Source organism: Protopterus annectens, chromosome 5.part0 (assembly GCF_019279795.1).
Source record: "Protopterus annectens isolate FY-2018-M chromosome 5.part0, PAN1.0, whole genome shotgun sequence".
In the NCBI taxonomy this organism is placed as follows: domain Eukaryota; kingdom Metazoa; phylum Chordata; order Ceratodontiformes; family Protopteridae; genus Protopterus; species Protopterus annectens.
In genome coordinates, this window is record NC_056735.1 from 1,205,588,392 (window position 1) to 1,205,608,164 (window position 19,773).

The window sequence follows — 19,773 nt, forward strand, 5'->3', positions numbered from 1 at the left end:
GGTGCAACTGGATGCCATTATTCTCTGACCTTCTTTATTGCTCTCTAAGGTATTAAACTACCTTTATTTTGTATTCTCTTTATTATAATTGCAAAGAAGATCTAGGGAGCTTTCCTAGTGCATGCTGGGATGGTTTTCCATGGGCTAGTGGAAGACCTCAAGCTTGTATATAAGGTCGAGTTGGATCCGAGGATCGTATCCAAACCCATCCTGGTAAGAATGAAGGCAAAGATGGACAACACACGTGGAATGTTTATGGTGAGTACATAACTTTTTTTTTATCCATGAATGTGGGATACTGTCAGGTGTTTTTTTGTAGTATATCTATGCAATGCTTAAGAGCTGTTCTTCATGTTTCACTGTTGCAGTCATCACATTTGGGTTATGCCTGCCAGGGTAGTTTAAACAAGGTTAAACTATTTCTGGCTCCGTAAAGTCTGCTCTTCAATTTTTCCCTTAGAACTTCTCTACTTGCAATCTAAACAGTCTATTCTCTATCTCAAAAGCTCAGCACTTGCTCCTAAAGCATTTTTATATAGGTAAAGTACTTGTATACTAAACAAAGTACTACATTAGCCTAGAATCCCCTTGAGTACCCATTTCCCTATAGTTCCCTTCCGACTCAGTTACACAGCAAACTTTTTCACTTTTTCTAGCATGTCGAAGGGTCAGTTGCTAGCGTCCTCTCCTGTTCAGCTGGTGAATCTGGGCATCTTGAGGCAATGTTACAATTGCCTCATGTACACAGACAACCCACTCCTTCTCCCACAAAACACAAATACATGTGAGAGATGCAACTATATAGCCAAACTGGAGGCTGAGCTCTCTCAACTCAGGACTGGCAAGACCAGACAGGAGGAGAAGGAAACCACGCACACCACAAACCCAGTTTCACATAGAACTATCACAACTGCAAAACAAACACATAAACACACAAAGACATACTCAGAAGCACTGATCAAAAATTACCGAAACTACAGAGGCCTCCAAAGCAGACACCCAAGCAACTGCCACCTCAAGACATAAGACATGCAACACATAGTTCTCAAAGTCAGTGTGCTAAACAGTCACAGCCCTTAAGGCCAAACACAATGCCAGACACACTTGTTATAGGTGACTCCATAGTCAGACACACTGACGTCCCACTCACCAGACTGAACAAGGAAAAGATCACAGTAAGCTGCCTGTCAGGCGCTAGAATCCGCCACATAACACAAGCACTTAGGTCACTCCACAGCAAGTACAAGTATGACTCAGTCATTGTCCATGCCGGTGTGAACGACCTGAGACGTACCTCCCTGGACTACATAAAAAGAGACATAGAGGAGCTCTCAGATTATGTAGCCCAGGCTGGTATGACCCTGACCCTGAGCAGTATCCTACCCTCACCAAGAATGATGCCACAATACAGAGACAAAATGATCAGCTTTAATAATTGGCTTAATTACTGGTGTCATTCTAAGGGGATCCAATGTCTGTCTGCCTGGGATGACATGCTTGACAAGCCACGCTGCTTCGCAAGGGACGGCTTGCACCTGTCACCCCTGGGCTTCCGGATATTGGCAAAGGCTCTTGCCACCCCCATAGTGCCTTTTTAGGCAAGGCTCAAATGATAAACCTACCGCCCTAAAACAAAAATGGAGAAAAACTAAGGGTAATACTGCTCAATGCCAGAAGTCTAAACCTCAAGATGCACGCCCTCGAAGCCCTCCTCAGTATGGAGAACATCGATGTCTGTGCTGTGACTGAAACCTGGTTCAAGGCTCCTGAGAGCACCCCAGCACTATCAGGTTATACCTCATATCATGCGTTCCGGCCCCAAAATCCGGACCGAACCGCAAAAGGAGGGGGAGTATCCATATTCATAAAGGATACCCACACCTCCAGGTTAGTGGCAACGCACGAAGCATCGGAGACCATCCAGGTGCAATTAACCATAGGTAAAACTGCCCTACAGTTTGGAACATGCTACAGACCACCTTCTCAAACTCAGGAAACCCACACAGCCTTCCTGAAGACACTGGAGAGTATGAATGTCTCTCCGAACACCATCATATTGGGTGACTTCAACTACCCAAACATAGACTGGGAACATTACTCAAGCCCCAACACCCTAGCCCAAAGGTTCCTGGAGTTCATAAACTCAAATGCTATGGAACAACTAGTCACCATTCCCACAAGAGGAGAAAATATACTAGACCTGATCATCACAAACATGGGGACAAAATGCTCCACACCGGAAGTATATCCCTCATTGGTGAGATCAGACCATAAATTAATCTCACTGGAGATCCACATCCCGCCCCCACCCCAGCAAAAGACCACAGTGAAGAACTTCTCAAAAGCAAACTTCACACTTCTTAAGACTGGAGTGGTATCCTTCAAGGCCCCCTAGCCAGTGGAAACCACAAAATCAAGACCCTTTCCACCAAAGGCAGGCGCCCGGTCTGGTGGACCCCAGCCATAAACAAACTCTACAACAAGAGGAGAAAGCTACTACATGACAGAGCAAAATCCCTAAAAGGGAAGGCATCTCTGATCAATACTAGCAAAAAACTACGATCACTCATAAAGTCATCCAAGGCCAACTTTGAGAGAAAAATCGCTAATGACACAAAAGACAATCATAAAGCCTTCTTTAGCTATGTTAGAAACCTGGGTGAAAACTCCCAGATATGCTCAGAATTAGTCCAAAATGACAAAAAAATCACTGAACCCACAGACATTGCCAACATACTGGCAGACAGGTTCAGTGCAAATTTCTCCCCTCCCTCCCCCCCAAAAGGAGAAATATCTATCCCACCAGAGTCTAGCCTCCCAAACATCTCAGATGCCCAGGTGAGAGCTGCTCTCTCTAAAGCAAAAAACACAGCATCAATGGGACCAGACGGTGTCCCCGGCTGTGTGCTACACGAACTCAATGAGGAACCAAACCCACACATAAGGCTGCTGTTTAATCTTAGCCTTACTACAGGATACGTACCCAAAGAATGGCATGTGGCAACTGTGGTCCCACTCCACAAAGGCGGTGCTTCTACGGACCCTGGAAATTACCGCCCCATAAGCTTGACGAGCCTTGTCTGCAAAGCTATGGAGAGGATCATAATGGAAATCATAAATAAAGACATTGGGGACCTACAGACACTGGATCCTACCCAATTTGGCTTTGTCAAGGGCAGATCCTGCCTCTTGAACTTGGTCGACTTTTTCGAAACAGTCACTAAGGCCATTGATGAGGGTAAGGCAGTTCACACAGCCTACCTTGACCTAGCAAAAGCGTTCGACACAATACCCCACTCGGGCATCATAGAAAAGCACACCAGCTTAGATGTAAACCCATATGTCACAAGATGGGTTGCAAACTGGCTCAAGGACAGAACACACAGGGTTAGAGTTGCTGGTGCCATGTCAGACTCTAAGCCGGTCACGAGCGGTGTCCCACAGGGCTCAGTCCTGGGCCCCCTCTTGTTCGGCATTTATTTTTCTGAAGTGCAGGCAAACATAGGGGGATTGTGGCTGACAAAATTTGCAGATGACTGCAAACTGGACACCATAATTGACACTCCATCAGACGCAGACATCCTCCAGAGAGGTCTCATAGAAATGGATAACTGGTGCCAGAGCCATGGCCTTAAGCTAAATGCCAAAAAATGTATAGTCATACCCTTTGGGAAAAACAAGGTAACCCCTAATTACCACATAGGTGGTAATCCATTAAACACGGAAGAAGTTATCAGGGACCTGGGGACCCAAGTTGACAGTAACCTCTCTTTGACACTCACATTGCCAAAGTGGTTAGGAAGACCTTCTACATTGCCCACCTGATCATGAAGGGATTCACATCCAGATCAGGAGAGGTCATTGTACCCCTGTACTCTTCACTTATCAGACCAATGATTGAGTACAACGCCCCATTCGGAATGTACCTTACCCGACACCTGCAGCAGTTGGAAAGACCCCAAAAGTTCCTCACCAATAGGATAAAGGGGCTCAAACATATGTCATACGATGCCCGACTGAAGAAACTCCAGCTCTATTCAGTCGCATACCATCTGCTCAGAGGTGATCTGTGCCTGACATACAAGGCCATGTTCAACCCGGAATTAATGGACATGCTCCACCTCAAAAAATTCAAATCCACCAGAGCCACGAGAGCAAGAGACTTAAACCTCAACATGGATATAAATAGGACGTGCTGGAGGGACAGATTCATCACCCAGAGACTCCCTACACTATGGAACAGAATCCCAGTCCATGTGAGGCAGAGCCCCTCACTGACTCTGTTCAAGAGAAATCTTGACGAGTGGATGGGAGATCGTAGGTTTACCCCGGGAATCATCTCTGTATCACTGCTGGACAGAGGCACAGCAAACTAATGGGTATAGTATTCTCATCCTAAGGGGTGGTGAAAGCCACACACACTCTGGCTAGGCTTATAAATGCCCTAGGGCAGATAGCCTAGTATGAACCTATGAACCTTTGAATACCAGAGACTTAGTATTTCTGCATCGGTTGCTGTCGCTTGAGGACTGATGTCAGGTTGTCAGTGGTATAAAGGAAGGCAGCCGACACCATTACATCAGTTTTTCTTGCCATGGAGCCCAAAGCAGAAGCAGTTTGCACAAGTCCCAGTCGGCTGCTACCTGAGTTTTCGTTTCCAAACTGAAGTTGAAGTCTTCGAAAGCTAAGTTCCCCATTGGGGATCCTTTGTTCTTGCACGAACAGATGTCAGAAAAAGTTAATAATTGTCTCACCTGTGTTAAGCAAATACCACACCGGGACTTCCACTCTTACTGCGTCACTTGTCTAGGCCCCTACCACGACGCCCCCCATTGTCGCTTCTGTGCTTTGTTTAACACCAGAATTATTTGTCGTCAGGCCCTTATTGTAGCCAAATATTTCCGTTTACAGTCTTCGAATTCCCATATGGCTTCGGTAAGCCATCCGACAGCAGATCTTCCAATAAAGTGTAAAGATAAAGACAGCGACAGACCACACAGGACCAAACCTTCCGACAACGCTTCCGTTAAGCTGCTTGTCAGTCCTCCGGAACTCAGTGAGGCACTTTTGCAGCCCCTGATGCCCACTTCAGTTACTTCGCAGGCCACTACCGAGACCCTTTTGGAGTCTGGTATGACGCAGAACTCTTCTTTGTCTAAGGATCCTGTGGTCATCTCTACCTTGGATGGGTCTGCGGCCGCTGTGCAGGCACTGGCTTCTGAGGAAGTTCTTCGCAACACCGAATCCCGACATTAAACCGATGCCTTCTTTCGCGACTACCGTTCTTTTGAAAACAACTGAGTTCCTTAGGCCCAGGCGTTGAACTACACCCAAGAAACTGACTACCCATTATCAGACTCCTGCTCCCTTGCCTCAGTCTCAAATGCTTAAAATGGCAGAAGACCTTATCATGCTGATTAGGGGAAGCCAAACCACTCCCTCAAAAAGGAAAAGAGATCTGTCTCCACTAGTTTTGTCTGAACAAGAGTCAGATGAATCCAATGCATCTGATTATGAAGGCATGCAACCCCTCTCCACATATGAGGATTCTGATGCAGAGGGATCCATACCATCAGCCTCTCCCCCAGAGGATTTTTCCTTTGGGGAAACACTGCATACCTTAAGGGAGCATTACCAATGGGAGAGTCAAGATTACCCTCAGTCTAAAAAGAGACTCAAGAGAGTTCCTGGACCTTCCACAACACAGACCCTTAGACATTCCCCCAGTCCTGGATGTGGTGGATGATGTTTTCCTTGAATCTAGCTTGACTCCAGATGCCCTCCCTCCTGCTCCCAGAAAACCAGACAGGTACTACAGAGTCCCTGACTCACACAAATATCTCTTTAAAAATCCAACAGGTGACCCTGACGTCATTTCACAAGGGCCAAAAGGGATTAAAGCAACTTCAGCTAAGAACCCCCCCCCCCCCCCCCCTCAGATGGGGATTACTGAACACTGGACAGATTGGGTAAAAAAGTATACATCTCAGCTACTCTTTCTATCAGGGCACTAAATTGTCAGTTCCATATGCTTAAATATCAGCAACATACCTTGGAATTCCTTAAAGAAAAAATGTCCTTCTTTCCTGCATGGGCAGAATCTAAAGATTTACAAGACATAAAGCATTCTGCATGTCAAGTAACACTTTGCACTGTGGTTTTGATGCCCTAGAAGCTTCTTACAGGGCAGCAGTCACTGGATCTGTCATTAGAAGACATGTATGGCTTAAGGAACAACCCCTGCCAGTCCATGTCAAATCAAAATTGTTGGATGCACCCTTGCACAAAGATAAATTATTTGGCACTAAAGCAGAAGAGGTCTTAAAAAAGATGGAAGAAAAAGCATAATCTATTGCAGACAGTTAAATTTCTTACAGGTCCAGGCATTTTCCCTCCAAGCACTGGTCCTTTCCTGCTCCAAGTAAACAGGCTCAGCCTAGGCCCCATAGAAACAGACCCCCCCCCAGACAGCAGCCCCAGAGGTTGCAGAGATCTAAGCAGTGGACTTCCTCCACTTCTAAACCTGGGAGTTTTAAGCCACCCCCTTTATGGTAAGAATTCACAATGACTTGCCTCCTCCCAACATCGCCTCTGCCCACCTTCACATACCCCTAGGAGGAAAACTCTCCTTTCACTCAAGAACCTAGGCCACCATTACCAAGGACCAATAGGTTCTGAACATTGTGTCTCAGGGGTACAAATTCTCATTCCACACCCTTCAAACCCCAAAAGGGTTCCCAGATCTACCATCAAATCAGTGGGCAGAGGCTCAAAAGCAAATCCATTCCCTGCTCTCCTTAGGGGCAGTAGAACACGTTCCTGCAGAGCAGATAGGCCAAGGCTTCTACTCCAGCCTTTTTCTGGTGCCAAGAAAAGAGGGCACCTAGTGCCCCATCCTTGATCTGTCCATTCTAAACACCTTCCTGTTGATCCCAAAATTCAAAATGCTTACCCTCCAGCAGCTGCTACCCATGCTCTCCAAGGATGCTTGGCTAGCCACCCTGGACCTAAAAGAGGCCTACCTCCACATTCCTGTCAGGGTGTCCTGCAGAAAATATCTCCGCTTCAGGGCAGGATCTCAACACTTTCAATTCTCTGCGCTTCCTTTATCTACTGCTCCCAGAATTTCCACAAAATGCCTGGCTCCGTCATTGCCTTTTGTAGACAAGGAAATATACAAATTTACCCGTACTTAGATGACTGCCTTATTCAGGCAGACAGCCAGGAAAAGCTGCTCAAAGACCTGGCCTTTGTAAAGAACCTACTAACCTCCCTAGGGTACACAGTCAACGAAAAGAAATCCAAACAAGTACCACCCAAAGGATAATCTTCCTGGGAGCCAGTCTGGACACAGCATCCCAGATGGCATGCCTTACACCAGAGAAACAATTTTTCCTGTCAGCTTACTTCTCTCAACTGGCCGCCAGGTCCCAGCTTTCTGCAAAGAAAATCCTGCAAGCCCTGGGGTTCATAGCTTCTTGCATACTCCTCATTCCATATGCCAGACTGCATATGAGGAAACGTCAGTGGTACCTAAAGAGCCTTTGTTGTCAACACTCTCAAGATCTGGAAACTCTTCTGCCTATTATTCCTCGCCTGAGGAAGGAATTGTTTTGGTGGGCAACAGCCTGCTCCCACAACAAGGGACTGCCATTCTCCCAACACCCCGCCGCGTAGACCCTCACCACAGACTCATCAGACTAGGCTTGGGGTGCTCACCTGGACGGCAGGTGCATACAGGGCCAATGGAGCCCACAGCAAATTCCTCTGCACATCAGTCAAAAAGAGATGATGGCTGTGCAGCAAGCCTTGATAGCTTTCAAACCCCTTCTTTCTCCAGGGGTTCTCCTGATCAAAACAGACAACACCACTGTGATGTGGTACATCAACAAGCAGGGAGGGACTCACTCCTACCTGCTGTGCAGGCTGGCCATGACCCTTTGGTTCACAGCCTCTTCCATGCCACTACACCTGTTAGCACAATACCTACCAGGCTCTTTCAACTCCCTGGCAGACCAATTAAGCAGAAAGCTTTTGGACCCACATGAGTGGCAGCTCAACAGAAGCACCTTCTTTCTAATAACTCAGAAATGGGGAACCACGGAGGTCGTCCTCTTTGCCTCCCACACCAACCATCAGCTCAGCAAATTCTGCACCAGGGAGCATCACTGCATGGCTTGGAAAGTGGATGCCCTGTACTTCCCCTGGGTAAACCTCTCGGTATATGCCTTTCTTCCCCTACCTCTCATCCCCAGGGTACTGCTCAAAATAAGGGAGGAAAACCCAAGGACCATTCTCATAGCTCCAGACTGGCCCAGACAGCACTGCTACCCCTTGCTGCGCGCCCTGTCCCTGCTGCTTCCATGAAATCTTCCTCAGATTCCAAACCTCTTAACCCAGCGGGAAGGGGAATTCATGCACCCCCAATTGCAGACACTCAATTTGGCAGCTTGGCCTATTCCCTAACCCCTGACCAATCTGCCATCCTCAGTAAACAGGTACTGGATGTTATCCGAGAGGCCAGATGCCCTAGCACCAGAACGTCTTATACAGATAAAGGGAAAAGGTTCTGCACCTGGATCCAAGCTAGGGGGCCAGTACAGCACAGCCCTCCATCCCTCTCATCCTGGACTACTTAGCTGACCTACAACACAGTGGTCTCTCTTTCTCCTCTGTAAAAATTCATGGCCTGCTATTTCTGCTCATTTTCTCACTGAGCAGCTTCTTTTTTCACACCCTCTGATTAAACAGTTCCTCAGAGAGGCTAGCAACTTGAGGCCCCCCAGAAGGGCACCAACACCAGCTTGGGACCTTAACGTTATCTTGGAAAAGCTCACCCTGCCTCCTTTCAGACCAGCTTCTTCTGCAAAGTTAAAATTTCTCTCCTTAAAGACAGCATTCCTCCTGGCCATCACTTCAGCCAGAAGAGTCTCTGAGCTGCAAGCAGTCATGGCTGTGGAACCCTTCATCATCTTCCATGCAGACAGAGTATCCCTCAGAACTAATCCATCCTTCATGCCCAAGGTGGTATCCAGTGTGGCTCTCAATCAATCCATTAATTTGCCCACCTTCTTTCCTAACCCCCAAAACAAGGGGGAAAGGATTCTGCAATCTCTAGATGCGCACAGACAGCTCAGATACTATCTGGACAGGACTAAAGCCTTAAGAAAGTCTGATCAATTGCTGGTTAGCTTTGCTTCAGGGGCAGAAGGCAAAGCCATCTCCAAGCAAACCATTTCCAAATGGATAGCACACTGCATCCATTTCTGCTACAAACAGCATGGCAAGCCTTCCCCCAAGGGGGTCAGGACACACTCCACCAGGGCAACCTCCACCTCTGCAGTTTTCCTCAGAGGGGTCCCCAACAGGGACATATTGGAGGCACCCACCTGGACATCTTTTCACACTTTTACCAAGCATTACCACCTGCCTCTCTTCTCCAACTCCAGGAGAGGGTTTGCCTCTGCAGTCTTGCAGGGCATCCTAGCCAGCCGCCTAGCTTCCTTGACTGCCTCCACCCATTTCCTCAACTTTGGGAATCTACCCACATGTGATGACTGCAACAGTGAAACATGAAGAACATAGTAGAGTTGTGTACACTTACCATAAATTTAGATGTTCGAGTGTCTTCACTGTTGCAGTCCTGGTTTCCCTTCCTCCATCCCCCTTTTTCCTTTTATTACCAGTCTTCCTTGTTTTTCTCCTTTCCTTACAAGGGACATATTGGTATTTATTTTCCACTGGTGGGGTTCTTCCACCAGAACCTGGCCTCCTATTTTGGGGGCTCCTGACAGGTTAAGGCAAGAAAAACTGATGCAATGTCGTCGGCTGCCTTCCTTTATACCACTGACAACCTGATGTCAAGTCCTCAAGCGACAGCAACCAACGCAGAAATACTAAGTCTCTGGTATTCAGGCTGGCCAAGGTCTACCCTGGCAGGGATAACCCAAATGTGATGACTGCAACAGTGAAGACACTCAGAAGTCTACATTTATGATAAGTGTACACAAGTGTACTTTTTCCCCTTTTACAGTTCTTTATTATGACTTTAACTACAAATGATCCTTTGTTCCATATGGCTTATTTTGTTACCCTTTTGTTGTATTGCCATGACTTGAGTTTTCTTCTAAATGACTACAAACTCTGTCAGAATCAATTCCAGTGTATAGTTTATATGTTGTCGGAAGGCAAGTTATTGGTCTGTAGTTTTTAGGATAGCTTGCAAGTTCGCTGTTAAGTAGGAGTAGTGTTTTTTTCTGTTGTTAACCAGGTTGGTGTCTGTTCTGAGTGTGCATCTGAATCGTATAGCTATCAGTTGACTTAGAGGCTGCATGTTAATGCTGTTAGTCTGTGGTTTTACATAGCTGATTAACAATGAATGCAATATAGCCAATTTTCCTCTTTCTCTGTATCCCTTGCATGCCCTCCACTTCACATTACTGTAACCTTTGCACTAATGCTGCCTTATTTAACTTTATTTTTCAGTTCACATGGATTTCTTAACTGCGTGGCTCCCCCCTGACCTGGGATTAAACTGCAAAAAAAACAAAAGTCTATTTTGTCCACTGAAGCTGGCTATCTTTTAACTAAATAAAACCTTTGGGAAGCAAGAACCTGGCACCTTACAGCTTTTTTGTTGCAATAGGTGAATTATAACTGTGTTTAAAGGTGTGTGCACAAGAAAAGGTTCTCGTCTTCCTGTTATTCCAGACAATTGCCACTAGATGGCAGCATAATAACTTGAATTAGCCTTCCGCGCACACACACACACACACACACACACACACACACACACACACACACACACACACACACGTCTTCCAGTCCCAAGCATTCCCTGTTTAAGTTAGTACATTTTTTATTTTACTTTCAACATCCTTACTATTGCGGTGGTGGTGCTGCGGTAGCGTTGTCGCCTCACAGTTAGACGTTGCCCATTCGATTCTCAATTAGAGCGTCTTCTGTGTGGCGACATGCGTGAATGGGCTTTCCTTCGTTGAAGGTTGTGCGTTAGGCCCGGCAAGCCAGCACGTAAAAATCTACTGCCAATCATTAGCGGACCAGAGTTCCGCTGTGGCGACCCCTAACCGGGAAAAGCCGAAAGAAAGAAAGAAACAAACAAACTATCAACTCTGTCTATAACTGCCCAACAACCCTGTTTGTGTGCTTAAATTGATACTTATTTAAAGCATTGTGGAGCTACTTAGATTAATCTTTTGTTAGACACTGATATCGTAAGCTTATTTCTCACCTTACACTGATAGGTTTTCAGCTCTTGTCTGTGCGGGGGGCCAGGCCCGCTCTATTCAGTATGGTCACTCTGCTCCTCACCCCCTCCCCCATAACATTAACATTAATTAGGTATAAACCTAACCTGACCTCTGCCACACCTCTCTTCCACCTGTCCCATACCCCCCTAATTATTCCCCCGTCATACAGTACCTCCTAACTACTTTACCTCCCTTGTTGTTCTTCTTTTGGCTTTTCCTGGTTAGGGGTCACCACAGCAGAACTCCGGTCCGCTAATGATTGGCAGTAGATTTTTCACGGTGCCGAGGTGCCAGCCTGATGCCCAACCTTCAACGAAGGCATGCCCATTCACACATGTCTTGCAAATGCCACTCGACCGCGGGGAGGACATGCAGACTCCACACAGAAGGCACTCCAGCTGAGAATCGAACGGGAGAACCTCTTGCTGTGAGGCGACAACACTACCGCTGAACCACCGCGGCTCTATCTATTGTAAATAAGGACATTTAGTGCTCCATCCCCTAAACTATAGCTGTCCTGCTGATATTCATTCTGCACACTGCACTCAACCACCATCATGTCCATCACTCATATTACTGTGATCTCACTTCTCTTACTTACATTCTCTCTCCTAGCAATAATCACAGCTTTCCAGACACCCAACATACCTCCTACACCCAGCTGTACAACCACCACACATTAACCACATTTATCAAGTTACTTGGACATCCAGCCTAGCTTATTCACAACTAATACCTCTGTACTACCCAAAGTAAAAATTCTACTTCTCCAAAGACACCCCCATTATCAAGCCACCAGCAGCAACTATACCATTTTAAGAAAAAACTGTTAAGTATAACCCACATAATTTGCCAAAACATTATATCCAAGACAACCCAACCTCCCCCCCCAGCCCCGGTAAATCTAGCAAATATCTCATGCTATCAACTGTAAATCTCTAAAGCCTTAGAAACAAGATACCTGAACTCCAGGCATGGATTTCAGAAAATAACTCTGATATTATAGCAGCTACTGAAACCTGGTTGAAATCATATGTAAAAGACACAGAATTTCTCCCCCCAGGCTACTCATGCCTAAGAGCCAATCATCCCCACAAGAGAGGAGGGGGAGTAGCAATACTCTTCCCTAGCAAATATAATTTATTTCCCTACTCAAGACCAATATCCAACTTCTCCCCAGCCGAAGTACTAATCATAGGCAATCATAAAAACATTTGCATAATTGCTCTGTATATTCCTCCCGGAAACAACATACCAATATTAGAGAACATACTTGCCTGGCCATCCCAAAACATAGATAATGAAACCATCATCCTAGGTGATGTAAACATTGATTGGCTAGACATTGTCCAAAAGAACCCCTGAAAAAACATAAACCTTTACAGCTTCTCCCAACTAATTCAAGACATCACCGGACTCCACAAAATAACAAATGGGGATCCACCGTATACTGGATATTAGTGTCCAACCCTAACAATATCACCACTACGGGCATATAGTACCTAATGCCATTAGTGATCACCACCCAACATATATCCTACGCAAATCTACCCCAACCCCAGGCCAACACCAATACAAATCAACCAGAAATTTGACTAAGTTCCAGCCATCCATGTTTAATGCAAAAGTAAATTGGGAACCACAAAATCTCTACTACTTAATGAGGCTAGAAGAAGAAGAAAACAGGCAGTAGCCACCATGCTGAACAGCTGCACTGCATTGTTGCTTGAGGATGCTATCTGAAGAAGGGCTTGTCCCGAAAGCGCTCATTTTATGTGTTTTTATTGTGTTTTAAAATAAAAGTTTTGCAGCTGTTCAGAGTGGTGGCTACTGCCTGTTTTCTTCTTTTGGTTTACTTATGGTGGGCAGATAGCCTTTGGTGGAGTATCTACAGTTGTTTTTGGTTTAACTTAATGAGGCTGTTGAATTCTTTACCTCAACATTCCTAGACATCCTAAATAGGCAAGCACCCACCCGCCAAAAATGAATAAAACATAACCATGCAAGCTGGCTTTCAAAATCCACCAAAGAAGTCGTGTCCACAAGGGATAAAATCTGGAAATCATGGCAGAAAAACAAAACCCCCTTAAGTGTTCTACAATACAAGCAACCCCGTAACCAGGCAAAATGACTAATAATCAAAGATAAAAAGCCCACTACCTCCACCTACAAAGACAAAATAAAGATAATCCTAAAAAAATTCTGGTCCTCCATTAACCAACTATTACACCTAGGCTCTCAGAGCAACCCATCCCCTGACCCAGACAAAACCCCTGCAGAACTTGCCACCCTCTTCAATTCCTACTTCCATTGACAACATAGCTAACCTAACCACCACCTTTCCTACAGTTAGCAGTACCACTACCAAGACAGCTGATGACCAAAAAATGCCAGAAAACAATCCTACCCTCAACTCCAACCTAAAATTCTCCCCCATACCCACCGCCACAATAAAAACACTTTTACTTAAGCTAAAACCCTGTACTCTACCCCCTGACAATCTACCCCACACTTCCTGCAGCTGGCTGCAAACTCTATAGCTTATCCCCTCAGTATACTCATTAACAGATCGATTAAAGAATCCCTAGTCCCAGACATCTAGAAAAAAGTATACATTCTCCCCTTACACAAAGGCGGCACCGACACAGACACCACAAACTTTTGTCCCATAGCAATTCTTTCACCCCTCTCTAAAATACTGGAAAAATGCATCCATGCCCAACTCTTCAACCACCTGCTTGAAAACCAAATTCTATCACCCACTCAGCATGGTTTCATACCAGGACATAGCACCACTACTGCCATCTTCTCCTTCCTTGATACAGTTAACCAGGCATTTTCCGTATCTGGATGCCTATTGCCTGTATTTCTCTTCAAATATCTTTGGTGCTGCTCTTTTTGTTTTGATTAGTTTTGTTTTTTCCTTTGCATAAATATTGCAGCATATTAAATCTCTTTTTCTTTCCCATGTCCATATCTCTTATTTAGATGTATCCTGCTCCTCCTTTTACTCCTTACTTTTGGGATTCATTGCTCCATCATACAGTGATATAGCATGTGTTAGATGTTCTACACTAAATCTTTCACTTCACAGGTATTCCATAACTTCAGCTTCTCTTTTTTGAATCTGTACTTGACTAATCTTCTGTTCTACATTCCCTCTTTGTGATCTTATTTTTTTATTGTGAAATGTTCCATGTCTGGATGCCTTTGCCTATATTTCTCTTCGAATATCTTTGGGGCTACTTTTTTTTGTATTGATTAATTTCATTTTCTCCTTTGCATAAATATTGCACCATATCAGATCTCTCTCTCGCATGTCCAAATTTCTTTTTTATACCTTTTAAAAATCTCTAGATGTTGTTCTTTAGATTTTCTCACTTCCTTAGTCTCTTCCTTTTCAAATCAGCCCAAGGTTTCTTGGTCTATATAATATTTTTCATAAATCTGTTGTATTAGTGAGCACAACTTTGCATTTGAATCCTTTGACAGTTTTTCTTGTGCAAGTATATTTCTTTCATGTAATTTCTCTCTCAGTCTTTTTATATCTCTTCTGCTGGGAAATTCTGGGCTCCTTGCATAGCAGTCCACTCCGTCATTTTTTATGGCTATGTTTTGGCCCATCAGTTTTTGTGATTTTTGTGGATTACTACTAATTTCTACAACAGGGAAGCATCCTCCCCCTGCGCCTGGCCTAGCGCCATTGTAGGAATGCTTCCATATCTTGAGGATTGTACACTGTCATTTTTTTCCCAGTCCTGGCACTAGTGCACCTACCAGGATTGGGCACTTTCTTATCCTGGGTATTATGCACCCAGCTATCTTTTTTTTTTTTTTTTTTTTAATCTACTCCTGTTCATGCTATATACTGTATAAAATACAATCTATATATCAGTGCTGTCTTGGTACGTTTTTGTGAAAAACAAGGTCCAAAGGTACTCACCAAGACTTGAGGATGAATTCAATTACAGCAATCCTAGTACTCCTATTCAGGAAAGGGCACAGGAGTCAAATCAGCAATTGCAAAGTCATCCACTGTGTAACAGTTGGCCCACTTCATAAATTGCTGTTTGCCACAATCAGCTGCAAGAAAAATGGTCAGAGAGGACACTATGATCAGTAAAGACTAGGCTAAAGATATGGAAGTTGATTGAAGAGAAAGCACAAGATTTCAAGGAAACAGAGCTTTAACACCTCGGAAGGAATAGGGTGCATTTGAAGAAAAATATGAGCACCTCAAAACAGCATGTTTGAGGATTAGAGAACAAATATGAGGCCGAGTCTGGTATGGAAATAAGGTACATAAGGAAAGCTGATGGTGGAAGACAGTAATCCAGGAAGTCATCAAAAGAAAGGAGTGCAGGAAAAAGTGGGAGATAGAAAGGAAAGACCAGACTAAGAAGGAATACTGGTTGGCTAACAAAGAGACTGAGAGCACAGTTGTAATAGCGAAGAACAAGGCAGTTTCTGGAAAGTGATGCGATTGGGAGATTTTAACCATTCTATATGTCATGGAAGTGGGCTAGATGTGCAACTAAACTAAATGGTATTGCACTTAAATGCCATACTATTTGGTTTACTTGACTACCCATCCACAGTATGTCTAGAAAATTAAAAAACCCTCATGATTGTGTCATGTAGCTCATTACTAATGTTACATTTCTGAATCTCAGAGAGTGTACTACATTGCATGGTCTTCAAATGGCAAATGCTCAGAATTCAAAATGAATGTTTATTTATTCTGATGATTTATTTTTCTTTCTTTTCTTAGAATTGTGGAAATTGCAGCCTGTCATTCAACTCACATTTCTGCTGCAAAAACTCAAACTGGTCAAGTGTTCATGTGGGGTCAGTGCCGTGGCCAGTCTGTTATCATACCCCATCTTACTCAATTCATGAGTACTGATGATGTGTTCACTTGCTTTGCCACACCTGCTGTTATGTGGCGTCTCCTCTCTGTAGGTAAGATTATTTTATTTTTATTATGAGTGGTGCATTGACTTAAAATCATTGTTGCTCAGACATAGCTGTCTTCTAGTAATCTAGTTCTTAATAGTGTATTTGTTTTGTACATTTTTATTAAGTGTCTCATATACCTCTGTACCACCTGGGAGCATGCCAGTTACACAACAGCCAAATGTTCAAATAATAGCATTTAGTGGAAAGGCAATTTTGTTGGAGAATGCTAAGGATTTGCCCTTTCCCTGATGTCCAGTAACTTGAAAGTTTGTTATATTTAGCCCAACAAGGAGAATAAGTATTCTTCTGCCATTGTACAATAACAAAAAAGGCATTCATATCTGTGGACAGTAAATAGGTATCAAAGGCAGTATAGAGGTATCAAATGTCTGCCACACTGCATTATAGTGCTAGAAAGTGTGCTTGATAAATGAATTTGCAGAGTAATGGGGAAAAAAGATGGCGCAAGAAGAGCTGGAATTCAGGTCAGGATGCAGTACAACTGAATTGATATTTGCAGTGAGACAGATAGTTAAGAAGAAGCTAGCCATGAATAGAGTTCAGCTGTGCATCCTTAGAATTAGAGAAAGCATATGACAATATCAGAAGAAAGTTCAGAGTTTCTACCCTTCCAAACACTGAGCACACCTACAGTGATTACCTCCTGCTGCTGAGGGAGCTGTTACCTGCTTTGCTCCCTTCCCACCCCCAGCTCCCAAGCTACCCCCATTACATTACATTTGTAGCACCTGGCCTTCTCCCAGAATTCTACCTACTATATATCCCACTTAAAGGTGTATACATAATTACTGACATTCTCTGGTCACATTTCCTCACATCTCACACATTTAGATGAACAGCAGCACAGACTGGGGCAAAGGATGGAGGTGTTTTTTGATCTGTGTTAGCAACAAACATGCTTCCAGGTTGGTTAAACAGGATGCTACAATGAAGCTTATCCACAAGCAAATCACAATAGGTAAGGTCCTTCAGGTACTTTACCATGTCATGGTGAGTGACTAATCACCATCTATCCCCTTACAGTCTCATGACTCTTACCTAAACCTACTAGAGGTGCTCCCCATCCAACCAAGCACCTTATTCATGGGTGATATTTACTACCCCTCTATAAACTGGGAAACATGCTTTGTCTCTATCTTACAAGCACAACGCTTCCTGGACTTCATTAACACTAACACCCTGGAACAGATAGTGCACACTCCAACCAGAGGCTCAGACATACTAGATCTGCAATTTGCCAACATGGGAACATGATAAAACAGTGTACACTGCATGTCTTGACATAGCTAAGGTATTTGACAGAATATCCCACTCATACATTGTTAACAAGCTCTCTGAGCTAGGCATAAACCTCATAAATAACTCTCTGGACTGCCAGCTGGCTCACACAGGACCCAAGAAGTCAGGATGTGTGAGACCACCTCCACTAATAGGCAGGTTACCAGTGGAATACACCAGAGCTCTATGTTGGGCCTGCTTCTGAAGTTTAGGCTAATGTTAAAGGACTCGCAGATGACTGCAAATTGGGAGATGTTGTAGGTTCCCCCCAAGACACAAACATATAAGTGGGTATACCACCGGCAAATGACTGGTGCCTAAGCCATGGCCTAAACCTCAGTGCCACAAATTGTTTATATGATGTTGTCCTTTTCATTCTTCCTCACTGATGGGTTATGTATCTGGTCCTTGGGTCCTACTCGGCCATATTTTCCAGACTCCAGATCCTGATCTTGAGCTCCTCCCTCTTCCCATAATGCACCCACCTACCTCTAACTCCTCAGATCTCATTTGCTGCCGTCGTAATAAGATAGAAAATTCTGAGATCTTGAGCTGTAAGAAAGTTTATTTGGCTAATTCTGTTATATATTCCCTTTTCAGTATTGTATTTTTGATAGTTTCTTCCACCCTCTATTTTTCTCTTATTGGTTACTGTTTCTAAGTATATAGACTCTGATTAAGTTTCCATTGATCATATTGGTTTCTGCCAACGGTTACATCATTGGTGTTTCTCTGCTTGCTAACTTCCTTCTAGCTCCAGCAGGTTAAGAGCTTATTTTTTTAGCTGTAAATCCCTTGTATGGTGAGGTCACTTTGTTGGTGTTCTCTGTTTGCCATTTTCACCTTTTAGCAGCCTGTGGTTTAAGAGTTTACGTTTTAGCACTAAATCTGCAATTGCAGTACTTGGCGTTTGTTGTTTTTTAACAGGAAATCTCTGGGTTCGGTCATATTTCTCCTGGTTAAAAGTGCAAGAGCCATCCTTCCACTGTCTAAATGGTCAGATTTCACACTCTCTCGTCTCTAATTTAAGTCAGCCTACATGGTAACACAGTCATAACTTTGCTGCTTCACAGCTACAGGTTCTTCTTTTCTGGATGCATGTATACTTATTTATTTGCCTTTATTTCCCTGGTTTATGTACTTGCTAGTTTCGTCTGTAGTACCTGAGTTTTTATTCTAATTTTTCTAGTTAAAGAGCAAAGGTGTAAAATCTTGGCAGACTTTAATTTTCAAATCATTTTCAGCCTGTATATTTGTCAGACTGGCAGAGGTGTTTGTTTCAAAAGATCACATTGTGCCTGCCAGACAAGTAAATTGTTCCGTTAGGGGCTCAACCCCCCCCCCTTTAATAAATAAGTAAAATAAAATAAAATATTAAAGAGCTAAACTGAACTACAACAGAGGATTTCAAATCCCATTCCTCGGATCCGAAGTACGCAGGACCTCCTTCCCAGATACTCCTTGGAACTGACAGATGCGATCTTAAAAAGTTTTCAGGTGGTAGGCCAGCTTCATCAGATCCCTAGTTTCTGGACCCGACTGATTGAAGTTTCAATTGATTGGCCAGTGTCATCGGATTCTAAGTATCCGGATTCAGTTGTTTACACTGTCCCTCATGTGGCATAGAGATTTTTGTCTGCCTCCTTGCATCACAACCATGTAAAAAAAAATCTTTGAGATCCTGCCTTCTCCCTTTGGATCTAATCTATCTGGTCTACCTTGTTCTCTGATTCTAAGCCTGGGATCCTACAAATAGTAGCTGTCTGGGGAAAAAGCTGAGTTTTTTTGTGATCCGGTGCTGCTGGATCCAGAACAGTGGGGCGGTATAATTTCTTCAGATCCGACGATCTAGCTACTTGCTCTTTTAGACAATGTGTTCCTTTTGCCACAAGTGGTTATTTTAGTTGCTTTCTAGGTTTGTGACAGCAATATTTGAGACTGGTTCAGATGTCTGTAGCACAAATGGTTGAAGACAGAAAATATTGACAGATATTGGGTTTTCAGACTTCGTGTTCTGCAGGATTTTCATGCCAACTCAGAACATATTACTCTATCAACTTTTAAGTTTGTGGGAACAATATTTAAAGTTATTCCTGTTTCCCACTTCTAATTATGACCTTGTCCAGATTTCTTGCTAACAAGAAGTGGAGAGATATGTTCTGCAGCCAGTTCCTTGCACTGCCTCTCGGCTGTCTGGATCTGTGCAGAATGTCCAGCTCATATCCTTTATTTTATTTTTCCTTGT

General features: G+C 44.0%; 1 protein-coding gene across 3 annotated transcripts in view; it reads left to right on the forward strand.

The window, feature by feature from the left end:
- The window catches only part of RCBTB1 (RCC1 and BTB domain containing protein 1), a 2,478,854-nt gene that overhangs the window by 1,779,751 nt on the left and 679,330 nt on the right, over positions 1-19,773 (forward strand). For all 3 annotated transcript variants that reach the window (XM_044071068.1, XM_044071070.1, XM_044071069.1), the window contains one exon: positions 16,042-16,232. In XM_044071068.1, the coding sequence (XP_043927003.1) occupies positions 16,042-16,232 (191 nt within the window). The remainder of the gene's footprint in view (positions 1-16,041; positions 16,233-19,773) is intronic.